Below are 13,152 nucleotides of genomic sequence, written 5' to 3'. Positions count from 1 at the left end.
TTCTCCGTATTTCTTTTCTTCATTAATCTGAAAAGAAATCCGGGAATTACTAAGAAAGTGGAAAAACATACTTGACCCACAACAAAATCCTGATGATATAGTAAACATTTACAAGTCTAACATCAAGGGACCCTTATTCTCTAATGTTAGCTATTAAATGTAAAACTATGTTATACACTGGGAAAAAAAAAACTACCCCAAAAAGGAAAATAACAAGTCTAACAGTGTATATAGAGGTAAAAATTCCATGAAAAAAACAACAAAATGTTGGGCCTGAGCAGGGCATTTTCTTAACTAGTAAATCTATAAAAGTGGTAATTTTTCCGAATACAATTCCACATTTAACATTGAAAATCATTCTACAAGAAACATCTGTGGTTCACCATGTGCAAAGATAAAATATCCAAATTGTTTTTGCCAAAATACAATTGAACAAATTAAGTAGCTCACTAGTGAATAACTGGATAACCATGATTTGCTGTGCAGTTCTGACAATCTCAAGTGCGAGCAGAAGAAACTCTCCTTCCCACACAGCAGGCGTGAAAACATAGCTGCCTACCTCATTCTTGAAAGATGGCTAATATTTACTGAAAAACGTTCTGAATCATTACTTTTACATGTGTTGTTCATGTTCAGGATTTTGTTTGGAACATATAAACATGTTTTTACTCTGCCAATGATCGAGTAAAATAATGGAGACATGTTCTCTTAAGGTTCTGGATCAATTTCCCTGTTGTCTTCCATTTCTGAGCCAAGTTCACCTCCAGAAATCATATTCATGAATCTTCTCGTAGCTTGGCTAACAGCACGAGAAGTCTTCTTTGCTGCTCCAGTTACAACTGGCTGCAAAGATATGACTGGAAGATCTGCTCTCTCCTGAATCATTGCTAATGACACATTCGAACAGAAAGTAAGCAGTCTTAAATTAGGAAGAAGTCACATGATCTGCCTTTATGGAAGGAATATATGAGAGAGAGCATACACATTGTTTGCTGGTGAGCACGAGACCCAATTTGTCTGATTCCAGCTTCTGCTGCTTGCACAGCTCGAGCAGATTTGTTGACACCATCAGCAATCTCTTGACTGAGTATCACATACAATAACAACATTACACTCGGGAACATATATTGTGTCGTAGCTTAAACATACCTGAATCAATGGGGCAAAGGGTGCGGCTTAAAGAAAAATTATGGCACTGACAGTGGACATGCGTTCATACATTTGCCTCAGACCTTGGCCACCTTATTAGAAAGCTTCACGTGAATCACATCCTATTACCTCACCAGAGAGTCCAATTTTATTACGTTATTCCACAATAAGAATGGCCTAAAGCTTCTAAAATAATGTTTCCCAGGTTTCTCGAGATTGACTGGTTAGCTTTTTTGATATTTAAAACAGTAATTCCACCGGGCACCTGCTACATCCTATTTTAGATTGTTTCAGTTGGAATTGTTTTTGAATTTGACAATGTGTCTTCTTAATTCCCATTTTCTCATGAGCTCTTGGTTGATGTTTAACATTTCTTTACATTGAAGTTCTTTTTTCCTATTTCCTTTTCTTATTAACAGAAAAACTCTAGGGATTTCTCTCAACAAATAGTATGTTAGAAACCTAATGTCCAAGAAACTACCACAAATGTTCTATTTTCCTATTAATTTCTCCTCTAGTTTCACATTCCGTAACCCTCTTGAAAACTGCCACTTTTCAACCCCAGCTTTTATAAAACTTTGTAATCTCCAACCTTCGCACATCAAATCAATAGAATACCCATCCTCATACAGTACAAGTGATACTATATTTGTTCTCTCCTTCCCATAGTTATAAAAATTAGTTTGTGCCTAAAAGCATTTCCAAAGCAGGAAATCACGTCCAATTGTGCCTACCACAGATTAGGAGAGGTGGTCAAATCTAAAGGCAATATCGCAAAACCATTCAGCGATGATATCAGTGAGTTGCAAGAAACTCTTAGTAAGCCACTCAACCCAGTTAGGTGGAGAGTAAGCTGGAATTAGCCTTGATCCAATCTGCTCTACCTGTATGTCACTGATGTTGGATTCATCAGAGACTGAATCCATAGGACCACATTCTTTTGATATTGAAGACCAAGTAGAGCACACAAGAGCAACCAAAGCAGAAGGCTGTCAGAGAAATAAAATATAATCGGCTACTCACTCTTCTTAATTCTACTACTGAATAAAGATAGTAGAAAAAAAATTCATCCAGTGTACTTCAAGTTAAATTCTTTAGAGACTTCATACCTTACTCTCCGAACTGTCCCAAGGAAATATCAAGAAGATAATGCCATTACTATAGCTGAACAATTCTTCCCTGAGATGGATTTGAATCTTTATCATGTCGTAAACAAACAACAACAACATACCCAATGAAATCCCACAAGTGGGGTCCGCGGAGGGTAGTGTGTACGCAGACCCTACCCCTGCCTTGTGAGGTAGAGAGGTTGTTTCCAACAGAGCCTCCGCTTAAGTAAAAACATTACAAAGCAGTTTGAAAAGGAAAAGAACGAGAGAGAAGAAGTCAAGACAAAATGCTAAAGAAAGCATGGCAAAGCATACTAAAAAGGAACAGCCACTACAACAATAATACAATAATCAAAGTGCAAGAAACATCAAATAGACACCGGGATAGAATAACAAGAAACTCTCAAAATACTACGACTACTAGCAATAAGCAAGACAACTCTCAACTACCTAACTAACCATCTACGCTAATATATGTCCTCCATAACCTCCTATCTAAAGTCATAAACATTTATCATGCTGTAAACAACTGCACTAATTTGCATTTATTAGAGGATATGTTTCCATCATACATGATTCTGAGAAGAGACTATAAGCAGAAAGTGAGGATTAAAAGTTATCAAAAATCAGGAAATGTGACAGAGATGAAATAAAACTTGTTTGCAGGAAGTGAAATCTATGGAGACCGGGATCAACAGTGACACACAAGTAGTGCAAGGACAAAAAATGAACAAGGTTATCAGGGTTAGCTATTTACCATAATGCAAAAGACATAGAATGTGGTAAGTGTAAACCCAGAGAAAGTAATTGTTCCTTAGCATCTTGCAAAGCAGTGGCGTAGCTACAGCCACCCCAGGGTGTCAAATTGGACACTCTTCGTTGGAAAATTACGTAGTATATAGATGTCAAATTCTACATTTATAGGATATATATTTAAAGTTGGACACCCTTGACAAAAGCTATGTCTTTGACGCAGTTGTAATGGGTGTCTACTTGAATGAAGGAGTTCTAGGTTCAAACTCAAATAGTACAATATTTTTTTGTTTTAATTTGACAGACACACACCACTATTCTTGGACACCCTTAGTGAAATTTCTGGCTCCGCCACTGTTGCCAAGTATGGGTCTGAAACGACCCTTCCCGCTCGTTATGACTACGCCAATGATGAAAGAAATCGGGCTAGAAAACTTTTCAGGTAATGACTTAACAATTCTAGGTTAGGGCCAGTCTCAGATGGAATCTGATCAAGGAGGTCTAGGGTCATCCGGGAATGGGTGGGGTGAAATGTCTAGGCTTGGTTTAAATTTTCTAGTAGCCAAGACATTAAGGAACCCATGGGGCTTTACGGAATCAAATTCAGGTGAGTAAGACTCTCGGAATCGAACTTGACGTGAAGGGGATAGTTCGGAACGTCAAGAAAAGAAGGTATGTTGTGACAAATGGACTTTTTAGGGGCATCCGAGTCTCTGAAGTTCATGCTGCTGTAGTGGGAGTGTGCAGATGCTATAGCGGGCTGACAACCGTTATAGCGGGCTGGGCCGCTAGAGGGGAAAAGTCGAGTTTTTGGGCAGAAAAGTCCCAAAACTAATCATTATTTGGTTATTTCGTTTAGGGGAACTACAGATGCAACTTAAGGTGTTTTTCACCTCTTTTCCATCGTTCTTCTCGATAAAGGTAAGATTTCCCACTCCCTTAACTTGAATTCAATCCTTGATCCTTAGAATCTAGAGTATTACTCTTGGGGGGACTCGAATTAATGGTGGGAAAAACCCTGGTTTGGGTAGAATGATAAATAATGTCCTAGGGTTATTGGGTATTGTTAGGCCACTATTGTTTGATTATTGTTTAGACCAAGAACAAGCCAAGACATTGAAAAAGGGGAAAGCTCAGTATCTATAGAGTTTCCAAGAGGCTTGATTCGAGGTAGGTGATAGTTGTATACTTTCCAATTTATGTATGTATGCATGTCTATTGCTTTATAGTATCACTTGTGCAATGCATGTTGGGGAAAACATATGAAATGACATCATGTTGATAATCTCATGCAATGAACCTGTTTACTTAACTAGTGGTTTCAAGTGTTATTGTTCATTATGACTGTGATTGTGCATGATTGTCTGTGATTGTTGGTTGTCTTGAGTACTACGCTGATATAGGAATACTAACGGTTGGCTCGGTTACCACGCCTTGTATGAATACTAACTCTGGTTGGTTCGGGTACCGCGTTGGTACACTAACAGTTTGTGTGTGGGTTCCTTGAAAGAACCGGGTATGTGTATTTGTGGTTCCATGAGAGGACTGGGTTCTTGTTTATTGTGATCACGTGGGACATGCTCCAAGTATTGGTGATACATGATATTGTGATTGGGAGTTGTGATGGTGATTGTTGTTATATCTGTTGGCTGTTTTTACTATGTTGTGGTTATTTGTTTACATTCATAGTTTGGAATTGGCCATGTGATCCTACCAGTACATTGTGGTTGTGTACTGACACTGCACTTGTTTGAGTACAAGCCAGCGACTAATACAAGACCTCAATTAAGGAACGCTTGACTTCGAATCCAAGGGTGAGTTGCTCTTCCAGGCTGTCATGGGTTCCTCTACATCTTCTTGTCCATCTTTTATGTAGAGACACTAGACTATTAGTTATGTTTTTAATAAGATTTTGGTGTTGCAACCCCATCCTTGACTATTTAGAATTTTCTTACTATGACTTTCAGTTCAAGGGGTTTATTTCTGCAATTATTGTGACTTCTGATTGAGTTGATGGGAACTCAATTCTTAGGTTATTTTAAATTGTTTTCCTTCTACTTATATCATGACTTGGCTTTAGAATGATGTTTCGAGTGATGTTTTTGGGTTGATAGTTGGTTCTCCCACGGAAAGGTTAGTGTAGGTGCCACTCACAATGGTCTTGGGTCCTGACAGGGCCTATGGGAAGGCGAATTCGAAAGGACGTTCAACTGGCCCAAGGTACAATTGTTCGTAGGTAAAAATTACCCAAGAGGTTTTGTTTTACGCAGTGCTGCTTTTGAGTTTTTTTTTTGACAATTGTGGTGTCCGGTCCAGCTTTTGCACACGACACACGGCACACCTCGACTAATTCCACGGAATGCCTACCACCTCCACCAGCAACAAGTTCCGGCTACTTTTGAGTTCTTGTAGAAGCAAATTTGTTTATTTCCCAAATTCTGATGAAAAATTGATACCTTTCTAGTTTCTACCCCATTCCATAGGTATACTTCCACAATAAGCACGGCAATTTATATTCCAACCATTATTATACGACTACATAACTTAAATAATCTGGATAACTCCAACATGTATTGCAGAATATCAAGTTATTTTTCTTGAAGCTCTTAAAAATATGGTGCACCAGATTATATTCCAAAACCAGCAACATGACATCTAAACAACAAACTAACCAAATATGTCTTTTGATTTCTCAGACTAATAACCATGACATTGAGAGTCTCTGTCTACGAGATTTGCTCAACGAATTACATTTCTTGAGTCATCACAACATTAAGGCTCTCTCAAAATAAACGAAGAATAAGCTTTTAAATCATAAAGCATAGTAAGTATATCATTAGTTGAAGTAACTTAGTCCTTGAGATATCTAGGAATCATTGCTCCCTTCGAAATACCAATACTATCTTGCTTCCAGATATTACATATCTTCAAAGAACTTCAGTGAGTTTATCCTAAGAGAAACTGGTCAGTCCCTTTCGAGTGAGAAAATTTATTACCTTAAATCACTCAATTCCAGTGTAAGGTCACTGATTTCCATCCCAGACAGCCTGATAGCAGCCATTGTACTAGGAAGCTCCTCTCGAGCAGTATCTGCCAACTTAGACAAAGATATTGCTGCTCTACGCATCGCCTACAGAAAAAGATCAAATGAGTTGAACTGAGGTGTTTCGAAACTATTGGCTCCACATTCACACAGTAATCAGTATTTTTCTCACAATTCATAACTTATATAGGACATTATGTTAATTATTTGTGTTACATTTCAAGTATCCATTTCCGTAAAAGGCATGTGTAAAAAATGAGACCAAGTTCTATGAGTACTCCACTTATCCTTTGAATAAGAAGAGCAGATCTTTAAGACATTATTTTTGTATCAAGCACAAATGCACCTCAAGCACCACGAAAAGAATGTCTTCCATCTCACTAGGTCATATCCTTTAGATTGTTATGAAGAAACTTCACTCTTTTGCCTTGGTGTAAGAACAGGACTACTCATAAATTAATTGATGTAGACCACATTATATGTGTACACATCCATTATGATTTTTTTACCAAAATTAGAAAATAAATAAATAGTATAAATAACTATAGGATCTTATGATGACACTTTTGGAGTTTGTATTGCTCACTGTTATCTCTCAAGGTCACTGAACCTTCAAAAGACTATTCACAACTAAACGTATGCAAGCGAAAGAAGAACAAAGCTAAACTATTTCTTTGTTTTAAGATGTACGCGGATGGGAAGGCTTCTAACATAGGTCAAAAATGTCCCTTACATATTGAAAATGGTTTAAATATTTGCCTTCCTTCCCCCTATTGGACCATAATTGCCGTTAATGTTAATTTCGAGTTAAAAATGCCCCCCCCCCCCTTCCACTCTTGGACCCCAATTTCCCTTTACGGTTTAAAGCGTCATTCCTTCTAATGAAATTATGAGATGACATATGTAGGACTTCAACTAAATAGGTAGTACTGATTTATTAAAGCCCCACATATGACATCTCATAACTCCAATAAAAGTAAGGCCATTTTTAGCGCCAAATTTAATGTTAAGGGCAAATGGGATCTAATAGGTAGCAGGAGAGTCATTTCTAACCTGAAAATTAATCTTAAGGGAATTCTAGTAGTTCACTAGGTTGAAGGAGGGAAAATATAAACCATTTTCAATACACTAGGAGCATTTTGACCCTTTTTCGTTTAAAATATAACAATTCACCTCAGGGCTTTGTATCTCTATATTCAATGGAGTCAAGACTCTCAGCATAAACTAACTACTAAACGAACTTGTCAAGCTTCAATGACATTGTCATCTCAGAAAATTATTTGTTCGCTCCAGTCAAAAGGAAACAAAACTAAGACCTTCTGAAGTAAACATAGGGAAGGTTGCACATAACTTTTTATATGGCATCCAATTATAATATTTATACAATTCTCACCATACACTAAACAGAATCCCTCAATCATATACCCCAGTAGCACAAAAACATGGCTTTCTACCGCAAAGCACACTCTTAGCTTCAATTTATTAGCATAGATACCGGGCGTATGAAGTTTCACTCAAAAGTTTAAACATACAAATGCCATACACAAAAACAGTTGCAAACACCCTTGCAATATGATCTCAATAAAAGGGAAGAAAATTAAGAATGCATAAACCAAAGTACTAAGAAATTGCCAACCAAGTGATCAAGAGAACTCACAAACAGTGTTGGTACAGTTGCAACTACCAGACTTGTGAAAGCCACCGACGTCTGCATAACAAAGAAAATCTCTTAAAACTTATTTACCCTTTAAAAATGTTATCTCAAAGACTGACAATTTCTCAACCAAAAAAATGCACTCAATGTTTAAATCGAAGACATGAACAAAAGAAAAGAACATAGAGAGTTTAATTAAAAGTACCGTGCAAGCAATGAAGGCCAAGAGAAAGAAAGCTTGGTCACTTAAGCTTAATTTGGGAGGGAAATAACTCGGTAGAATTTTAGGGCTTCCGACTTCAACATTGAGCGATTCCGTAACCTGAGGCGACGAAATTTCTCCATCTACAGTTTGATTATAGGTTTCCGTTCCGGCACCGGCAGAATCAACTGCAGATGATGATTTAGACGAACAAATTGTCAGGGAGAAGCTAGAGATTTTGTAGCCGGAGTTGAGTCTGAAGGAAGAGGTAAATTTCACGCCAAACGTCGCTGTTTTAGCATGGGGATTGCCGGAGATGAGTGTGACGGTGGTCGGAGAAGAACGGGAATATGCAGTAATGAGACCGAGCTTCATTGCCTGTATTTCGAAGCTTTGGGACTAACGGTGAAATCTACTCTTAATAGGACTCTGTATATACAGTAATACTCCAAAATTGTTTATTGCAATTAGGAAACAAAGTGATAATTAAGCTTTTCTCTACTGTGAAACTAATATTTTTTTGAATTTTATATGCAATTTTATCAAATAAATACCATGGTTTTATTATTATTATTAACTATTATTATACTCCTATATGTTTTTTCTATATTCATCGTATTATTTCTAATTCAAATTTATAGACACTTTTATTGTCTTTGTTTTATCATGCAAACAATAATAGGTCATTTGGTTAAGAAATAAGTTGTGTAGCAATTAAAAATTTAGGTATTAGTAATGCAAAAATTGTATATAGAAATATGAATGTGCACTCCTCCTAGGACACATCATCACAACAACCACTCTTCTTCAACTGTTGATCTTGCCAATGTCCTCTCGACTCCCTATCTTTCCCCTCCTCTCACCAGCCTTTTCTCTCTCCTAGGCTACATGAGTTGACGACTCTAAGGTTCTTCTTTTTTGGTTCTGTTAAATGTACCTTTTGCTTGTGCCACGACAACAGGAAGCATACAACTCCAATGCCAATGCGGAAAATAAATAAACTTGGGTTGTAGCTTCAATTCTTCGAATAGTAGTCTGCACTCTCAGGTTCTGCCTCTTTATTTGAACGAAATAACTAATACCATTATATAACCAGTCCAATAAAATAATGTCTTCAAATAATTTCCACGATTGTTCGTCATATTGAAATATTTAATAAGCAAAATTTTCTAACATAAGACTGCATGACCTCTAATAATAAAATAAATGTATCAAAAGATGAAATATAATGGGAAAAACATCATGAGTTAGGAGTTATATTATATATCAGAACCATATGAAAATTGAAAAAAATCTCAAAGATCCAAAAGTCACTTGGATCACCTATGGAGATTCTAATACCAAGTTCTTTCAAATCTTTGTGAAAGCAAGGCAAGCAAAAAAAAATAAGGTATTTAACATCAGTAGTGAGCTTAGAGACATATTAACTGATTCACTACAAATACAATAAGAATTTTTGAAGTCCTTCAAGGCATTCTGGGAACTGGGATATTTAAAAGTGAACTTGGAGACATGTTAACAAATCCACTATAGATACATTAGGAATTTCATAATGTACAAATCAATAGTGATCTTAGAAGCATGTTAACAAGTCCATTATATATATAATAGAAATTTATGAAGTTTTTGATTGGGATAAACTGTAAAACAGTGACATAAGTACCCAAAGTTCCCAATCCTACTTATGTCAAAGAGTTTAGACCCATTGCATGTTGTACTATTATTTACAAACTGAAAACTAAGATGCTTCTGTACTTTAACTTGTGCTGGAATACTTGGTGGGTTCCTCACAATCAACTTTTATAGTCTTAAATCTATCTAGTTAAACATAACTCTCTCTTAGAAATTGTTGAAAAATAACCATATGTTAGTAAAAAATTTTAACCTATTCCTACATGATTTATTTATTATAATGGTCAGAAAAGTCACTTTCATTTATTCAAGCAAAGGTTGGTGTCGAAATTGTTTAGGTTGCATAGGGGTAGGAGCAATGACAAGTGACTATGGGAAGTAGAGACATCTAACTAAACTTAGAGGATTTTTTTTTTTGTGGGGAAGACCAAAAGAGGGGCTTGCCTTGATTTTGAAGGGAGAAGCCAAGAAAGAGGTGCATAGGGCGAAAGTTGATGGGCCATTAACTTTCTATTCAATTTGATGAGTTGCAACAGTTTTTTTTAGACAAGTAACAGAGTTGCAACAACTTAAAGCAATTATCACGTTTTTCACGACTTAGAAATTAGAGATATAGAAAACCAAAAGCCTATAGGCTAGCAAACAGAGTAACCAAGGTTAAGTTCTTGGCAGGGGGAGGCAGGTGAATGTCAACCATTTTTGGGAGATAATCTCTACTAGAGAAGGAATTGAATATGAATTGGTACTTTTTATATGTGCAACCAGATCGGAAGTATCTTAAGAATTTGTTATATGTTGTACTCGGTAGTCTTGCTTTTTCCAATCAATGGTTTTTCTTTCCCAATTGCAACGTATGGAAGGAATAACTAATTGTTAAAAATCCTTACAACTCTCTACTTCACATCATTATATGTGGTATGAGATAGAGCAAAATTTCAAGGGATAAGAGTATATACCCATGCTCTAAGGTCATGGAAAACACTCAAAAATTTCTAAAATTAAAGTAAAAGGCTTCCTCCTTTAACTATGAATGATGCTCTTCTCTACTATTGTTCAACATTTGAGAGTCAATAGTAAAGAGACCTAAGAAATTAAAAGGTGAGTGTGTGCAATTATAGAAGGGAGAAGCATTAATCTTGACAATGTGATTATAGTCACACTTCCCATCGCAACTGATTGGGATCACTAGAGACATTATTTGGAGAAGCAGAAAAAAATAACTAGACAATAATAAGAAATTCAAAAATTACTAACCATATCCGAAAAGTGAAGCATGATTTAACTACATTCACCAAGTACTTATGTCCAAGGTTAACTCTATGTATTCTTAAACTATGTTTTGCATCTTACTTGATTCTTTGTATCAATCAGAATGAACACATCTTGCCCACAATGCGACAATGCTAATGAATTGATAACACTCAATGATACCTCACAAATAAGGTAAGGTGGTGATCGATGTCTCAAATACACCTCATCCAATACTAGGTGTAGACGATCGTTAATTAGTATAAAATCCAATGAAGAGTTGGGCTCGAACCCACAGGGAGCAGTACATGTTTAAATTCAGTTATGAAGTTATAAAGTGGTCTATTCGATTATAGGAATAGAAATTATCGTAAACATGTAAATAAATCTAAGGGTGTGACAATGAATGTCAGATGGGGGGTTTGGATTTTCAATTAGCAGCTACAACACAATCAAACACGAGGGAAATAACAATAAAGAGAGCAATTGGGATGTGATCGATTATAGGCGAATTTCATTGTACGGGTAGTTGAAATTACTAACAAATAGCTAAATATCAGTGGGTAGGCTACACTATAAGTAAGATAGTTATCTCGAACAACTACCATGATTCAAGTGATTTCTTTCGAACATCAACAAGCTAAGCAAATAAGAACAACCCACACCTTAATTCATTCACTCTCTCGAGCTAGATAGGTAGAATCAAATTTAGAATTTACTCTTTCGAGCTAAACCCATATCAACTCAATAACTACAATCTTAATCGAAAACTTTGGTTCCAAAACTTCTCTCTCAAGCAAGCAAGAACTCTATGCTAGAATTGCATTTGCAACTACAATTCATAGATTAATACATATCTATCAATTAAACCCACTTCAATTAAGCATTAAAATCAGTAAATAACAATACCCATAAGCTAATTCAGCCCATAATCACATGATCACACCCCAAGAATTGGGGTTTTAGCTAAACATTATAAAAAACGTAAAAACAATTACCAACTCGATTGGCCATCACCTAGGTAAGAGTCTCCAAGCCTTTATAATGTTCTCCTATGGTTAAATTCAAAAACCCACTTGCAAATCCTCAAAATTAAGCTTAGAAATCCTAAAGTCTACAATAAGAACTCAAAAACTAAGAGAAAACTCTAACTCTCAAACTTGGGGATCAGAATTGCTCAAAACTCCTTTTAAATTCCAATTTATAGTTTCCCACTTTTTGGCCTGAAAGTACATTCGGCGGAATAAGTCGCGCCTTGTCGAGTGGTTCGACAATCCGCCCTTTGCTCCCTTCCATCGTCATTCTGAATTGGTCATCAGCCTTCCAGGTCCTGTAACTTTGGGCGATCCAACTTGTTGTCGCAGAGTGGGTCGGCGATTCATCGACTGCCCATTTCTGTCGCCAACTTGGATTTCCCCCAGGGCTAGCATGCTAGAACTTTGGGCAAGCTAAATAGCCACTCGGTGGTGCGTCGAGTGGTCTTGACGATTACTAGGATCGCTTTTCTTCACTTTTTTAGTTTTTTAGTTTTTTTTTGTCCGGTATTAATGTCCTTGTCTTGCTCCTTAGCCTTCATAGCTGCAAATTAATACTTTAACATCAGTTTAGAGCATAAATTAGGTATTTGAGGACACTTATACTATCAAAACAAAACCCTAAATGAGTCAAAATCTCGGACTCATCAATTCCCCCAACTTATACTTTTGTTTGTCCTCAAGTAAAGCTCAAGATCAATCAGTTCAACAAGGATGTCTACAAATAGTGTTGCATAAGACTCAACATAAATGCACACAACAAGGTTCAAATTACTCATACAATGATCAATTGTGCACTCAAAGTTTCAAATTGTGACTCACCATCATCAAATGTAGTCAAGCTCATAATGATTGCTTTAAATGCAAGTTCAACCTCAACAAAGGTATTCAAATGCCCTCACAACAAAGATGATTCCATATTCACACAAAATTTCTCCACAATTTAAAGTCCCGGAATCATATACAACTCTCACACTCACAAAGATGAACACATGCATGACTTCACTCATAGACTTGCCCTTATTTTCCAATCAACAATCATTTCAGCTCACTCAAGATCACAAAGGTCTTTCCAAGGCTTGTAATGGGGTTGAGTTTAAATGTATGGTCATTTAGGCTTAGTGGCTTCTACCTTCATGAAGTATGGCCTTAAATCACTTTCTCTCCTTCTCTTTCACATTCAAACATGATCATAATCCACCCCATTATTCAACTAGACATGATTCACCAGATACCCCATTTCTTTTGCTATTTTCACAACTTTATTTCACAATTCTTTCTCTTTTTCAGTCTCTTTCTCTTTTTTTTTTTACATGGAGGGATTTCAT

General features: G+C 36.5%; 2 protein-coding genes across 2 annotated transcripts in view; one reads left to right on the top strand and one right to left on the bottom strand.

The window, feature by feature from the left end:
- Nucleotides 1–13,152, top strand: part of LOC125831588 (pentatricopeptide repeat-containing protein At5g01110-like) — an 809,602-nt gene that overhangs the window by 629,420 nt on the left and 167,030 nt on the right. The window lies entirely within an intron of this gene.
- LOC125831628 (uncharacterized) lies at nucleotides 339–8,393 on the bottom strand. Its single transcript, XM_049510800.1, has 5 exons — nucleotides 7,914–8,393; nucleotides 7,712–7,762; nucleotides 6,008–6,141; nucleotides 983–1,083; nucleotides 339–887 (listed from the first exon to the last, which is right to left on the bottom strand). The coding sequence occupies exons 1-5, from the start codon at nucleotides 8,283–8,285 to the stop codon at nucleotides 709–711; spliced, it is 837 nt and encodes a 278-aa protein (XP_049366757.1). The 5' UTR covers nucleotides 8,286–8,393; the 3' UTR covers nucleotides 339–708.

This window comes from Solanum verrucosum, unplaced genomic scaffold (genome assembly GCF_900185275.1).
Source record: "Solanum verrucosum unplaced genomic scaffold, falcon-dt-bn FXZP01000049.1, whole genome shotgun sequence".
In the NCBI taxonomy this organism is placed as follows: domain Eukaryota; kingdom Viridiplantae; phylum Streptophyta; class Magnoliopsida; order Solanales; family Solanaceae; genus Solanum; species Solanum verrucosum.
This window is presented reverse-complemented; position numbering and strand designations above follow the sequence as displayed.